The 16,424-nt window shown below is 40.6% G+C and overlaps 1 protein-coding gene across 1 annotated transcript in view; it reads left to right on the plus strand.

Annotated features, from left to right (window-relative positions):
- LOC122809330 (nuclear envelope integral membrane protein 2-like) overlaps positions 1-16,424 on the plus strand; it is a 789,373-nt gene that overhangs the window by 682,881 nt on the left and 90,068 nt on the right. Inside the window, exon 6 of the mRNA XM_044080732.1 lies at positions 7,125-7,239. Within this exon, the coding sequence (XP_043936667.1) occupies positions 7,125-7,239 (115 nt within the window). The remainder of the gene's footprint in view (positions 1-7,124; positions 7,240-16,424) is intronic.

A 16,424-nucleotide genomic window follows, 5' to 3' on the forward strand; every position in this document is an offset into this window, starting at 1 on the left:
TGTATTGAGGGATGTCAATTTATGTGTGTATGTCTTGTAGTTCACGGGATCAAGCAGGGGGTGTGGCAGTTGATAATATGGTACTGTGTTTTGTTTGGCATCAGAGGAAGGTCGTTATCCTGCGTTTTGAGTCTGGAGGTGAAATGTATTCTTGGAAACACAGTTATGCATCTCTTAGCTACGCCTTCCAGTTTGGTGTTCGGTCTGAAACAGTGGTAGGCATTAAATATTTACAATGTGGGGTACGTCTGCTATTTTGAAGCCATGATTCAATAGCTATGCATATATCCTGTCTTTTCAAGGTTAGGAGTCCTTGTAAGGAGTGCAACGTTTTGTTCAGGCTTCTAGAATTGTGCAGTGCCGCCTTGATGTTTTTTAATACTGATTGGCTATGTAGGTAATTTAGAAAACTGACCTTGCTTAAAAGGGAACTATGGGAGAGGAAAATGCCTTTGGAAGCTATGAGGAGTACTCTTCCATGTACTACTAGTTAAAGAAAAAAAGCACCAAGTGATTTTTCTGATTTTCAAAGCCATAAAGCACTTAATGAGCACTGTCAGAAAGAGTGTAAAAAATTACTTTTATGTTTGCACTCACCTTGCCATGCCTGTCAGTTTTCCAGATTTTCATAGAATGTACAGATTTTTGCCTTTTATATTTGGTCTGCTCCTCAAAAATCTGTGGAATCTGTCAACTCACTGAGGACTGAAATCACTAAATGATACATATTTGAGTTTCAGACTTGGCATACATTTTCTGAAGGATACAAGCACAAATCCTGTTGTTTTATCAACTTTCTAAGTTTGTAAGTGAGGGACACATTACTGGCACAGACAGCAGGCAGAAACAGATCTGTTTTTATTCTGCCCGCTGTAGGTTGCTTGTCAGAACTAGCAGATCTGACTGCCTAGCATGACATCCGACCTTAATAAGTTAAGCAGGGGGTTATTAACATTTGTTAAGATTGGATCTTTTGCTGCAGTAGCCTTAACTAATTCATCTTTTTCGAAATATCAAAGTGTAGTCATTGCATTCCATGCACTACATACAGGATTATCATCAGGCTGCTGTTTATAACTCATTTATGTGTTTTAGACATAGATGCCAAGAAATTCACCTTGAGAGAACAAATATAGAGTTATTATCAGAGAGCTGAGCATAATTCTTTGTAGTGCATGGAGATTTATCTTCCTCATCTGTTACAAATTAGTCAAAAGTAAGGTTAAAGAAAAAAATGTGACCTGTTGGGCCAGCTTTGAAAGCCAGTAAAGCAGTGGGGGCGTGGTTGACCACCTTGCATATTCCGTGTTAGGAGAGCTGTTTAATTCATAATGCCCTGTGTAGTTTAGCAGACTGCAGGTAGACATGGGAGTTGAAGAGAAGCTGTTTCTACCTGCTGCTACTCTTTACTGGTAAATGCTGTTTGTTTTTAGTGGAGACCCAACCTCAGCAACACATAACAATAGATCTGATGTTGTCATTTTTCATTCTGTCCTCAACTGATGGGTTCAGATCCAAGCTTGTGGCAATCTAAAACTCTTCATCTGCCTCTTACCCATAATGCACCAACCCTAAGTTACCCTTGATCTAGTTTACTGCCTTATGCAAAAGAAGTGGTTGTCCTTAGCTTTCGAGCAGTTTTAAGATTTTTTTTTTGTATATTTCTAAGTAATCTTTTAAAGTTTTTTTCTCCTTAAGCGTTATTTTAGCTCCCCCTTACATTTTCAATAACTTAGCAACTTCAGAAATAAATCTTTTAGTCTTTTTCTTTAAAATTACATAGAGGATAAACTGTGAAATTCCTGTAGTGAAATATTTTTATTAGTATTTGCCTTCTCTACATTTGGTGTAGCTCTTGTCTACCATTGCTGGTATTTCGTTTCTTTCTTTTTTGTCCTTTGTAAAAAAAAAAAAAAAAGAAAAGAAAAAGTCTAGTTTTCTTACCTTTCTGGTAATTCTAATTAGATAGTTACTGTTAGTTATGGTTATGTCGGAAAAAGGCCCTGAAGGTTTTAAACATTTAAGCGTGGCACAAACTTCCTATGTCTGGCACCCATACTTTGTGTTTACTGTCTTGAACCCTTACATATGCAGGAAGATTGTGAAATTTGTCATGGCTTTAACCCAGAGCATTAGTTGAGAGGAAAAGCAAATTGATTTTGAAATGCTTGCTACCTTCAGCTGTTGGAGAAGCAATATCTTGGGATCAATGTCTTAAAAGCAGAAATTCTAAGTCTTCTTCTCCAAGACCTTCCACTTCATCCTCTCACCTCTCGGAGTAATATACAAAAAAGTCTAAATTGGATCCAAGCTCACCCTTTGATCCAAAACCTAGAAAGAGATCTAAGGTGGCTTTAATCTCACCCTTGGATATGAAGAAGAAAAAGAGTAAAGTGAAGGATCTGCCCTACTTGGATCCGATGAAAAAACTACCAGATTCGACCATTTCCTGCCATACAGGATCTAGTCTCATTTGTTTGCCAAGAGCAAGGTATTCACATTCTGTGGATCCAGTGCCCTCAAGGGTACCCTCACCTTTTTTGGAGCATCTCAAACTCAGGCCCCCCTCTATTGTTTCCACTCATTCTTCCAGAAGTTTGACTGAAGAAGATGTGGAAAGAGGGTGTGGTAGATTCTTTTGATGCAGAGTCAGATTTGTGTCTTACCGGTCCTAGCCCTTTGGGTCAGGAAGTCCGTGCTTCTACTACACCCTCACTGCAACTTCCTCCTCTAATACCTTCAGCTGTTAGAGGTCTTGGAGCTGAAACATCTGACCCCGTCTGACTTAGATCCAAAGATTACCATGAGTACTCCGATTCTGTCAGATCCAGAGACCTCTTGGAGCCAAAACTTACCTGTCAGATCTGAGGTGTTGGAGTCGTCTCTGAAATTGTGAGAGCCATCTCTGCACCTCAGAGCCTCGGCTTTGGATAGCTCAACTCAGGCTTCTACCTCAGGGGAAATTGCTTTTGGGGCACAGAGAGTCAATGGTTCAAATGCTTGTTCTAGCAGATTGAGATCGTCTCTTTCTCCAGGATGATCTGCCTTCAGGGCTGTGAAGAGGATTTTATCTGCCTGAGTGGAACAGATGGATCCTACCCCTTCTTCATCCTTAATGTCTCTGTACTCAGAGCCTCATTACTCTTTGCCACAGGGACAGGCAGTTTGAGAACCCTAGGCTTCTCAACAGGGTATTTCTGTTTCTACATCTTCTGATACCTCCCCAGAGCATCCCAAGGAGGAGGTTCCTAGAAAGAAGAATTGTAAGAGGAAGCACTTAGACCCTCCAGAAGAGTCAGTCTAGGAGGATAAGGACTTTGATGAAGGTGAAGGGTCCCCAAGATCACCTCCGGAAGATGTCTCCAGATAAGATTATGGCACCACCTTCAGATAAACAGTTTTGGAGTAAAGCGATACCCGTTGATGCCATAGTTGTGGTGGAGGCCAACAAGAAGGAACTGACAAATGAAAGTTACACTATTCACCCCCCTGACAAGGAGTATGGGGCAATGGACAGGTTTGGGAAATGTTTATGCTTCAGTAACCTTCGTCTTAAGGTCCCTAAATTATTTGACACATTTTACAAGGTTACAGAGGGATCTGATTAAGGAACTCTCAGATACCCTACAGCTGAAGGAACTTCTAGAGCAGCAGGTTCAGGCATTTCCTTTAGGAAACATGCCTGGATGTGCTTATGTGATTTTGTGGAGCCCTTCATGTCTTCATTAGTCAATGCTGCCTTTGACAGTATGTCTTTGTTTGGCCCAAAAATGAAGGATACATTATCCAGGTGAGAAGAACGGGAAGACCCTGTCTGCCATGGGTGTATGTTTCCCACCCCTCAGAGATCCTTTTATATGAATCAAAGTGGTGGTCTGAGGATATAGTTCAGGAAATCTCAAGGTCATTTCCAAGAAACAAATGGAGGAAATTCCCCCAGGGGGATGGGGGGACTCCAATGGACAACGATGCCCTCACAGCAGAGGTGGCCACAAAACCAGCAGTCCAGAGATTCTTTCTTTGACAGACTTTACCAGTGCTTTTGATGGGAGGGCCGATTGCTTACTTCTGGAGGCAATTGGGGGGTCGAGTATCCCTGCACTGAAGAACCTGGCTAGACTTAACAGAAGATACGTGGGTGCAGAGAATTACTTCCAGAGGTTATATAATACCCTTTTCCCTTCCACCTCTGGTCTTACACAAAATCCCTGATTTTCCTCCCTGTCGTAGAGAAGAAGCAGCAATACAAATACAAAAGCTGCTAGAAAGAAGAGTCATACAGGAGGCCCACCAGATAGAATCTAGAACATATCCAAGATTCTTTTTAGTGCCAAAGAAAATAAGGAACTAGAGATCAGTTCTGGGCAAAGTCAGTTTGATGCACCAAGTTTTTAGATGGTCATTGTTCAGTCTATTCTCCCTTTTCTGGGCAAGGATGACTGGATGTGCTTGATAGATCTTCAGGATGCATACTACCACATAAATATAAACAGAAAATCCAGGTATTTACACTTCCATCTGGGAGCCAGTCACTACCAATTCAGAACTCTGCCCTTTGGTCTCACCACAGCCCCCAGAGTGTTCACCAAATGCATGACAGTAGTAACAGCATACTTGAGACTGCAGAAATTCTGGGTATTTCCATATCTGGATGACTGATTCATTACCGCACTGACCAGGCATCTCTTGATAAGGGCAAGAGATCAGGTCCTCATGACTTGTTCTCATCTGGAGATAACCATAAACTACGACAAGTCTCAACTAGAACCAACTCAAAATGTGGGGTTCATAGGAGCACTGTTCAACACAAAGTCTATGATAGTTTCACTGCCTCCTTCAAGAGTCCACTCTGTAAGATCAAAAATAATATGCAGTACCATGATTTTAGCCCACTTGGTCCTTTAAGCTCTAGGGTTGATGTCAGTGGCTATAACACTAGTACCTTTAGCCAGATTTTACATGAGGATTCTACAGTGAATATTAACATCACACTAGTCGATACTTTACCAACCTATGGCAACTCTGATACTTTACCAACCTATGGCAACTCTGATTCAAATTACTCAGACATGCAAGAGAGATCTCAAGTGGTACATTCAATCAGATCAGATTCTACAAGGCAAAACTTTAATTCTCCCACAGCCCAAGGCCATAGTGACCACGGACTCTTTCCAATTGGGTTGGGGGGACATTTTCTGGGGCAAATAGACCAAGGCACTTGGTTCCCCAAAGAGGCCAACTTGCATTGCAATGTTCTAGAGATGAAAGCAGTGCTTTTAGCATTTGCAAGCCATACAAGATGCTCTCCTTTTGGGGATGATTGCAGTTCAAACAGACAATATGTCAGTAGTTTGGTACATTAGCAAACAAGGAGGAACCAAATCTTACCCCTTCTGTCGAGAAGCTCACAGAGTGTGGCAATGGATGATCTCTTCTAACCGCTTTCTTATAGCAATGCACATTCCAGAAAAGTCCAGTGTGATAGCAGACAAACTGAGCAGGTGCATTTTTCTACCTCATGAATGGTCTCTCAACAAGAAAGTGACAAGGATGACATTTCATCAGTGGAGTCAGCCTTGCTGCGATCATTTTGCTCCTCCCCTAAACAACAAATGCAGCAGCTAAAAACCACAAAATAGAACAATAAAAATAAAAGAATGGAGCCAAAAATGAAAAATGCAGCAGCTACTTTGCCCTAATCCCCAACAGGGGGAATCACTGAGGGATGCTCTACTTCTCAATTGGCCCCCTAGTCTACTATACGCCTATCCACCAATCCACTAATTCTGAAATTCCTACAAAAAGCTGCCATGTTGAAGATGAAAGTAATCTTCATTGTACCTTACTGGCCTCGACAGATTTGGTTCCCTTTTCTTTAGCCTCACTTACTTCATCAGCTTTAGATTCCTGATCCAGGTCCAGACCTTCCTGTCTCACCTGACAGGTATGATCCATCCAGACATATCAAGTCTTGAGCTGATGGCCCGGCATCTCCAGTTCCTTTGATAGCCAGACAACCTATGCTGTCTTCTCCTGTCCAGCATATATTTTTATCTTCCCACAAACCATCAACATGTAAACTCTATTCCAGTAAGTAGAAAAGATTTGTGTACTGAGCTCATCAAAATCATATTGAGCCTTTTTCAGTTCCTATACATGGCATACGTGAGTTTTGGCCCTACGTTTTAAAGAAGGAGCTAGTTCCTCTACCGTTAAAGTTCAGCTGGCAGCAATGTCTAACTTTCATGTTGGATTTGAGGGTCCCTCAGTAGCCTCCCATAAGTTGTGCAGAGCTTTCATGTGAGGCACTTTACTTTTAAGGATTCCATTTAGAGACCCCACTCCCCCATGGGACCTCATCTGGGTACTGCAGGCACTTATACATTCCTCATTTGAACCACCAGCTGAGTATGACCTTAAATTTCTAACTTGGAAACTGTTTTTCTAGTAGCCATTACATCTGCCAGATGAATTTCAGAAATTCAAGCATTATCTTCAAAACCTTCTTTTTCACAAGGATAGAGTTATATTATGAACCAATGCATCCTCCTTCCCAATGTGGTGTCAGAATATAGTATCAATCAGTCTATTAAATTGCCAGTTTTCTTCCTCAAAGTTACTAACAGAATCTAATATCAATCAGTCTATCAATTTGCCAGTTTTCTTCCTCAAAGTTACTAACATAAAAGAATATATGTTACATTTATTAGATGTTCACAATTATGTTTTTACTTGTAAAGAACAAAAGACATGAGAAAAACAGATCAGTTATTTGTTTCCATTGCAAACTTGAAATTGGGTAAACCAATTGCCAAAGTAACTTTAACCAGATGGGTAAGTTATTGCATTTCCTTAATTTATAAAAAACTGGGCATACATGCATTGTATTCCTGTGTGCTGATATTAAAACAATTGCTTCTAAAAATGTATGCTGTTTACATTCCTCTAACAGTTCAAGGGTTCATGCTCAGTGAAACCTGAACCTTAAGTTAAACAATTCAGAGGAAAAATCAGTTTTTTAATTCTTTGAAAATACGACAAGAAACTTTACCTTCTGCAGTGTTGATTAATTCATTATTTTCCATGCATGCTATTAAAAAGCAAACAACTGTTGTTTTATTTAGGGTCCAGTTTTCTTCATTCTGATGCTTGTGGGGTTTTCTGTCACTACATACGTACTGCATTTTTTGGGTGAGAACATGAATGAGCTGTGGGCTGAATACAAGACATATGCTACCTGTAAGTATTTCATTATTTGTTTTGTTTTGATGACTGGCTTGTCCAACAGGATGTGCCCAGGTTCGGCAGACTTGTGGGGAAAATGTACCACTTAAAGCAATAAGACCATATTACCATAAGTAAGTAAACATATGAATGCAAAGATCTAGGCAAAACGTGTATATGAATTACTTAGGGGAATCTAAATCTTCATTTATTAGTTGATACTGAAGTCCATCATGAGCACAATAGTCAAACAGCATATTAAACTACATAAGGCAGTACAAGTGTGCAGATTTTTTACAGACAGGTAAATGCAATAAGTATTTAGTAGCATTTAAACATTTATTTAGTTGACACTGAAGTTTCATAATGACTACCACAATAGTTTTTGTGAGTGTAGTGCGTACGGCTGATGCACAGTGTTTAATTCATGTGGTTTTGTTGATTCTAACTCTTCTAAAACAGGACTTGTTAGACTTGCATGCTAGAACCAAACGCTGAAGAAATGAAGAACTCCAGGATGCAGTGACCTTGGAACTAAATCTTTTTAGGAACAAATTGATCCCTACATGAGGAATATATTGGGTACTATTTCCAAACAGTGCTTACTTGTGCTTCAAAGTTGAGTTATTAGTGAAGAAAAAGGTTGCAAAGCTATGTGCTATCAAAAAATTGACAAAAAGATGTTTTGTATGACAAGAAGTGAAGTATTTGAAAGATGTAATTGTCATAGAGCTATAAAATGGCTTAATAACTTTGACTTTATGTTTAATAATGTATTATCATGGCTTACAGAGCTTGTCTCAATTTTGGCCCTACTTAGATGTTTGTATCAAGCAATCTTTTGGGACTACATGTTTCACTTAAGTTAGGGGGTTACTGAATACAACCACAGCTTTACATGTTAATAAATTAATCAAGATAAGATAAATATTGCTAGACAAAAGTCCATGACAAAACTGCATGTAAACCATTTTCAGATATAGAATGTATTGTAATCAAATGGAGGCAGACATGGCATCTGTTGTTTAGTGCTAGTATATATTATTTACTGACTGAAGATCGCTGCCTGGTTCATGAAATCACTGACATGCACAAAGTGAAGAGAGTAGATTACTTTGAAGAATATATTAGTGACAGAATAGCCGAGGATAAAACTTTGTTCAACAATGTACTGAATTTAAGCCAGTACTTAGGGTTCACATTTGCAGAACTATGTTTTGTTATGAAAGCCTGAATTTCAGCATTATACATACAATATAATAAAAGTTAACTCATCTTCAAAACCGTTATGCCAGTGTTGAAGACCTTTATTGTTGCATTCAAAAGAGTAGTATTTGGGTGGAGAGTTAACAAGATCCAATGAGTTTTAGTAGGAGTTAATAGGAATAACTAGTACTGAAGTGAAAAGGTGTAAAGTAAGTATTGGATAAAGTCTTAAACTGTTTAGCTAGTGTAAGTGGGCTACGTGAACTTGTCAAGAAACTCCTTTGATTTGAAATAACCCTTGATTATGTTTTTTGTATTTGTTGATGTGTGCCCTTCATCTTTGAAAATTTTTTCTAATAGTTATTGGGTATGCATATATTTTTACAGAGAGATGTAAAAGGAGTCTAGGAAGTAAAACACATTTTCAGTGCTGTAATATGAGTATTGCAGAATGTTAGGGGAAAAAGTAACTTTTCCCGTAAATAGGAGTGATATTGGAATGCAAGTTTAGGTTTCTCAAGGTAGCAAAGGAATTTAAATAATGGTTTACTCATTTCTTTACTAAAAGGGAAGTGGTAAAAAGAAGATATGTGAAGAGAAAACAAAAATCTTTGCCATCAAGATCATTTTAAGGGTCTTTAATCTTAAACAGGTGAAGAGATGGAATTACTGTTTGATTTGGTCCTGTAACTTTTGATGTAATTTGGTACTAGATTTAATGGTAAGATTATCCGAGGAGGAAAATGCAAGAGTTAATGCTGTATGTTCTGCATTGCTAAAATGAAGACCTGACAGCATAGAAAAGGAAGATAGTGTTTTCAAGAGAGGTTTAGTATATGTTTCTATACAAGTTAAAAATAAAACTGTCTGCTACAAATAATGAGATATTATTTTTATTCCTATGTAACTACTCAAATCCTGTTATAGCTTTCTTTTCCATAATACTTTATGCTAAAGCTTCAATGGCTAATGCGAAAAAAGCAGAAACAACAGAAAAGAGTTTTATACCTCTGCAGAATAAAAAGGATGGAGAGGCATCATTTAATTCCAACCACTGTAGAAAAAAAAGTATTGTATAAAAAGAATACTAAATCTGTAAATCTTTCATTTGGAGCTAAAGCAGTTGATTTCCAACTAAAAGTGTCAGATGCTTTTCCTTAGTATAAATGAAGTAAACATCTTGTAACAATGTGTTAGATACTTGCTGTATTAGCAGTTAGGCACTCTGGATATGCGGCTGTTGGGGTTCCCTCACTGGGTAAGGGAGAGCCAGTCTTATCAGTTCTGGAAGAGAGAACATGGAAAGCTTCCCTGTTAAGTCAGGGTGTTGTGCCATTACTGAGAAGCTGCTGCTGCCATTAGTAACACTGTTGGCCCTATTTGTCCTGTCAAAAAGAAACAGAAAGTTAAGCATGTATCCATTCTTCCTCAGATAGTAGTAGCTTATTGAGCCTGGGTCGTAGTTTAATTCAGTCTATTGGTCCTTCTCATAAGGTTGTTTCTGGCGAAAAGAAAGAGGGAAACCTTTTCCTGAAGATATTCAAAATTCTGAATGTGGACAAGAAGATGAAGTGACAGATATAGGGTTTTCTCCTCAGTTTTCTGATTTAGACTCAGAGGAGAGCTTAGTTTCTGATTCTCCTTCTGTTTCGCTGAGCCTATTTCCAGAATGTGCCAGTGTTGTCAGATAGAGAACACTGAGGTTTCTCAGTCTCTTTGAAAATACAATGAACTGTCACAGAAGGAACTTCCAGAGCCTTCACCCATTCCCCTTGTTCTGTCTGATGTGGAAGATTTTTGCGTCACTGTCTGTAGATTTCCTAATAGTCATCCTCCTGCCAGTAAAGACACAGTTAGAATGCATAAAGTTCCTCAGTCTTTTAAGTTTTTATACACATTTCCCAAACCTGACCCAGCAGTTATAGCTTTTGTTAATACCACTGCTGGTAACCATTTGGCTAATTCCAATCCTAGTCTTTCTGATAAGGATGGGAAGATTTTTAGTAAGCATGGGAAAAATGTATGCTTCTGCAACTTTGATGTTCAGAATTGTGAACTGTCCGGCACATATGTTAAAGTTTATTGTGACTAATTGTGAAAGTATGAGGAATGTTTTGTTTGCAGTTTTTTTCTTGTGAGGAAAAATCTACTTTAAATAATCTAGTTTCTTGCATTGTACAAGTCACAACTTATTGTTTACAGTGTGTTTATGACTCAATTGATTCTACGTCCAGTGCTATGGCCAATGGTACTGCTCCGAGGAGGTTTGCCCTGCTGCATTCTCAGAACCTCCAAGCTGATATAAAAATGAGATTTTAAATTCTCCTTTGGCTAGAGAGAGTTTCTGGTTTCTCTGCTGCTGAGGTTATCAGTTGATAGAGGGAATCTCTAAGATTTTCAGACCTTCTTTTCCAAATTTTCGAAGGCATTCTGTAACCCCTCATACAATTTTGGCAAAAAACAAAATAAGCAGTCTCAACAAAATACAGGAAAACAGACATTTAAGAAAAAAATGGCAGGGGGGGCTCCAAAAAGTATTCAAGAGCCCCTCCAAAACCAAGGACAGTCCTAAAATCAGAATGGCTATTTAAGGGACCTTGTCTTCTATCCCACCCTGATGGTCCATTTTCCCTTCTAGAAAGTCTGAATCTCCACTTTTCTCTTTGGCAACATATAGTTTCAGACAAATGAGTTTTGGAGGTCATTTGTCAAGGTTACAGATGGCAGTGGGAGGAAATCCCTCCTTTTCAGGGGGGGTAATTCCTCATCCACCAGACCAGACTTTTATTTCCTCCATCCTTCAACATTTGCTGTCACAGGGAATGATAGATACTGGGTTTCTCTGACAGTTCTGGATCTTTCTTTCTTAAACCTGTATGTGATAGTGCTCTAGTTCAAAATGATGTCACCTCCCAACTTGCTATGTCTTCTTCCTCATTTAAGTTTCCTGATAACAGTAGATTTAAAAGACACTTATTGCATCCAGATTTCAGACATTTTTTAATATTTTCTGTGTCTAGATTACATTGTCAGTTTTCAGCCTTACCCTTTGGACTATCCACTGCACCAAGAGTGTTCGCAAAGTGTCTAGATCCAGTTGTAGCTCATTGCAGGCTGTAAGGTGTCCATGTTTTTCCATATTTAGACAACTTGCTTATCTTTGCAGAGTCTTTTTCACAGTGTCAGGAATGTCTCACTTGAGTGAGAGATCTATTATACAAGCTAGGTTTCCAAGAGAACATTCAAAGGTCTTTTGACTCCTTCACATAGTGTTTGTGTTGCAGGGGGTGGGGGTGGGGGGCAGATAGACACTTAAGTTCAAAAAGGTTTTCTCATACAGGAACAAATAGATCTATATCTGCATCTATTTTTAAGGTTTTTCCACTTGCCCTTTGGTCACTGAGAAGGAATACCTTAAGATTTTGGGTTTCTTGTCCAGAAGGTTTAGGATCTTTGCTTGAATGTAGTTTTATACCTTAAGTAGACTACAAAGATTTTTCCTTAGATAGACAGCAAGTGTTGGAGGTATGATGGAGAAGAAAGAAGTAACTGGGAACATATGTTTTGGGAGTCAAATTAGATGGCAGATTTTAGAAATTCCCTACAGAGCACTATATCTGACATATTGGGTGAGCAAATGGCTGTAAGTAAGGAAACCATTCTTTCAAGCTGGGATACAGGATCCTAATTGCCTAGACATACTAAGGCCTTATTAAGTTTAATTATGTTGGCTGCCAAAAAGCAATTACTAGAAAGTCTACAGCAACTGTATTTGAAGTATTGAATATTATAAAAGAGATAAAAGAACTGGAAGAGGGATCTTTAGGAAAGGAGCAAATTATATAGAAGTTAATAACATTGTGGGAGCAATACATGCATAACAATGTTCAGGAGAAGGAGGAGGGAGGTTTAAGGTAAGGCAGGAATTCAGCAATTTGTTTGTAATGTTAGACTGATAGTAGTAAAGCAAATCTATGCATGTGTATTGTATTTAAATGGAAAATGTTAAAATGGTTTATTTTCTTTTCTGTTAATGTGTGCTTGCCTATGTGTCAAGTGAGAATTTAATAAAAGTGTTTAAAAAAATAATTTGCGTCTCATGGCATCTATGATTCTCATGATGTCCCCATCAAGAGTCTATGTGATAATGATACAATGAAGTCTGTTTGGTCCTAGCACCAGAATCATTTGCCTCATTTGTCTTTTTGTGCTAGCGGAGACAGTAAATGTTCCTAAATCTAAGTCTGCCCTTCTCCCTCCCTGCTCCAAAGCATTCAGTTGCCAGAGATGCCTCAGACTTTGCTTGGGGATCAGTTTCAGGAGGGATACAAGTGCAGGGTCTGTGGGGTACCAATGACAGATGCAAGCACATAATTATAGAAGAGTTGCTTGCCTTCATCAAGGCACTCAACTCTTTGAAACATCTCTAGTTCCCTGTACCTGTTCAGGTTGTTACAGACAATACCACAGTCATTTGATAAATCAACAACCAAGGTGGAACCAGGTCATACCCCCTTTTGTAGACTAGCAGTGTTAGCTTGGGATATAACTTCAAAGCATAATTTCACTCTACAGGCACCTTGCATTCTGTAGGAGCAAAACTGTGTGGCAGACAGGCTGGGCAGAGCAAGAGCAGCTCCTCAATGGAAACTAGAACAAGGGTCTACCAAGATTTGATTCATCTGTGGAGTGTTCCTCAATTAGACCTATTTGCCTCCTCTCTGAGCAGTCAGATGGCAAGATTCTGCTCCAGGACTCAATGCAAAAAGTTCTGGAAGGCAAATGCCTTTTCCTTTCCTTAGACAAGAATGTTCTTGTATTCTTTTCTACCCTTTTCATCTATATCCAGGGTATTTTTGAAGATTCAGAAGAAATCCGCTAAGATCATTGTGGTGACTCCCTTCTGGATCAGGCAACAGTGGTTTTCCCTTCTTTTGGAAATCGCCAGGGACAATTACTACAAGCTTTCTCACAGAGTGGATCTACTCATACAAGATCAGGGGCATTTGATACACCCTGATCCCAATCGAGTTCAACTGACAGCTTGGATAATAAGGTCTTAATTCCCTTTAGGTACCCCTTTGCAGAGAACAGGCAACAGTAGCCTGCTACTAAAAAATTGTGTATTAGCAAATGGGAAAGGTTTTGTTGTTGGTGCCAACAACATAACCAGCTCCCATTCAGGGCTAGTTGTTTTCTACTTTTACAGTATATGTGCCAGTTAATATACTATGGCCTTTCTTTCTGCCATGTCAAGGTTCATTTAACAACCATTTCAGCATGTCTGTTCATGGATCCTCCTCTTTCAATGCATTCTAATGTCATGGGATTTTGCTAAAGAGGCCTCCCAGAAAACTTATGGCCCCTCCTTGGGGTCTTAATTTTGTGTTAGCGAAGCTAACACTCGCTCTATTTGAACCAGATAATCTGGCTAACTTGAGATTATTTTACTGATTGCTCTGACCTCTGCAAGAAGAGTTTCTGAGTTGCAAGTTCTTATAGTAAGTCAAAACTGTCCACGATACAGGGTTTCTTTGAGAAATAATCCTTCTTTTATGCCTAAAGTGGTATCTGACTTTACTTTAAGTTAAACTATCCATCTCTACGTTTTCTTTCCTGAGCCTAAACATGAGAGAGAAAGGATATTCCATACCTTGGATGTCTACAGACAACTCTAGTACTATTTTGACAGAACTAAATCTTTCAGATCTTCAGATCAGTTGTTTATTTCTTGTGAAGGTAAGAAGGGACAACCTGTGATAAAACAGACTATTTGCAATTTGTTTTGCAGTTGCCCATGGGTCTGAAGGCATGATAGATGCTAAATCCTGTAATAGAGGGAGTGCTTTAATTTCACTAAAACTGTGTCTCAGTAGCTACACAGATATAAATGTGTTCAAGTTGGCTGCATACTGATCAACAGCTTAATTTTAGATGTAATGTGATCCTATCTCGCCTACATTCTGTACTGATGGGTTTGGAGCCGATCCTCGGCTCCGACTCGGCACGCTATACTATAGAACGAAGTCTCTTATTGGCTGAGCTATCCCACATCCCAGGATGCACCACCACTGCTTCCCCAGATCTCGTTTGCCACTTCTACAGCAAAGACATGGTCTCGGACTTGGCTGAGCTAAGTGCTTATTACTTGAAAATTTCTGTCAGAAATTTTTTTCTAATCTACCCAAAAGCTGTTTTAACAGCTATTCGTTGTTGTGTGACTGTGAGATTTGAGTCTTTCTGTGGTAAAATTGTCTTAGTTTGAGGGAAAGGATCCCGTTTAAGTTAGAGGGGCCTTGCCCTCGCGCGTTGTTAAAGCTTCTTAGTGTGAGTCTTTTCTGTGGTAGAGTTGTCTAGATTTGGGTCAAGTGATCCCGTTTAAGTTAGAGGGGCCTTGTCCTCAGTTTACGTATTTCTTTAAGCTATTTTTTATTAGTGTATTTAAAAGAATATTTCTGTGGTAGTGATTTGTGTTTCAACATGTTGAAAGAGCACAGACCATCAGGATTCAAAAAATGCTCTAAATGCAGTTACAAAATGTCCATTACGGATGACCACTCTTTGTGCGTTTATTGTTTAGGCCCTAAGCATCTTCAAGAGTCATGCAGCGTTTGTCACGCTTTTTCCTCCTGTGTCCTCCAAAAGAGGAAAAATAAATTGATTTTAAAAGGGCTTATCACCCCTTCCTTTGAGGAGGCTTTATCTTCTTCCTCTTCACCTTCAAAGAAGAAGAAATCATCGGCTCCGACCAGCCCGTCGGAACCGGCTACAAAGAAATCTCGGCAGGCTTCTCCGTCGGCTCCACGGACTTCGGAGCCAAGGGCGGAACGGTCTGCCTCGATGCCTCCAGCCTCGACTCCTCTGGCTTCGGAGTCGACGGCTAGGGCTTCGAGAGGCGGGTCACCTTCATCGGCTCCACTGTCTTCGGAGCCGATGAGAGTTGCCTGCTCAGACTCTTCCCCTTCGGCGCCGAAGTCCACTTCAGCTCTGAGGGAAATTGCAATGGTTGTGGAGTCTCCCTCGGCACCGATATTTATCGAGACTATTCGGAGCCGGTCCCCCAGTCCTTCGGAACCGGCGGAGAAGTCGACTCGAACTCGTTCGATCTCTTCTCGGTCTTTGAGAATGTCAGATTCGGACATAGACAGGGTGCTTCAAAGGCTGTTTCAGTCTCTGGTCTTTCAAAAGTTGGTTTCGGCTCCAGCCCAGTCGGCTCCAGAGCCGGTTGCCCACCCTGTTGTCTTGGTTCCTCCTCCAGCAGCCTCGGCACCGTTGGAGTCAGTGCTGGTGGAGCCGGTGAAGGTTTTCGGATCGGTTCCGACCCTTACTCCAACCCCGCCCTTCGGGTCAGAGTTCGGTACACGGACCTCCTCTGTCGGCCCTGGGGGTGACGCTTCGGGACCGATGCTTTCAGTTCCGAGCCTCCCTCTCAGTGCGTCGGCTGCGGGAGTGCCATCTACTGTTGTGGCCTCGGGGGTTGGACCTTCCCAGGACTCTGGGGGTCCCGCCTTCAGGGCCATGAGGAGTGCTTTGGCCAAATCTTCTTTGGCCACCTCCACCATCTCACCATCACCTTCCCTTGGCATGGAGACTGGTTCCTTTGTAGTCCCCCTGTCTCAAGACAGCGGAGCCCTGGGGCCTGAGGCCACCCCCATCGGGGGTTCCCTCCTTCCTGAAGGTCCCTCCGAAGCATCTTCGGAGGAACCTCCGAGGAAGAGACAGTGCAAGAGGAAGCACATCGACTCCCCTGATGAGTCTCTCACCTCGGACACCGACCTCGATGATGCGGAGGGGTCCCCCAAGTCGTCCTCAGATGATGTCTCCTTTGCGGACATTTTGGAGATCCTGAAGCAACGAGGTGACTGGCAGTCCAAACCCCCTTCCGCTGAGGAGTCGGTATTCCTCAAGGCCTTCGGGGCTCAGCCCTCCACCTCCTGGGTGTCTCCGCCCTTCAATGAGCTTCTGGATTTGATCTCTCGAAGGGCGTGGGAACA

This window comes from Protopterus annectens, chromosome 8.part0 (genome assembly GCF_019279795.1).
Source record: "Protopterus annectens isolate FY-2018-M chromosome 8.part0, PAN1.0, whole genome shotgun sequence".
Taxonomy (NCBI): Eukaryota; Metazoa; Chordata; order Ceratodontiformes; family Protopteridae; genus Protopterus; species Protopterus annectens.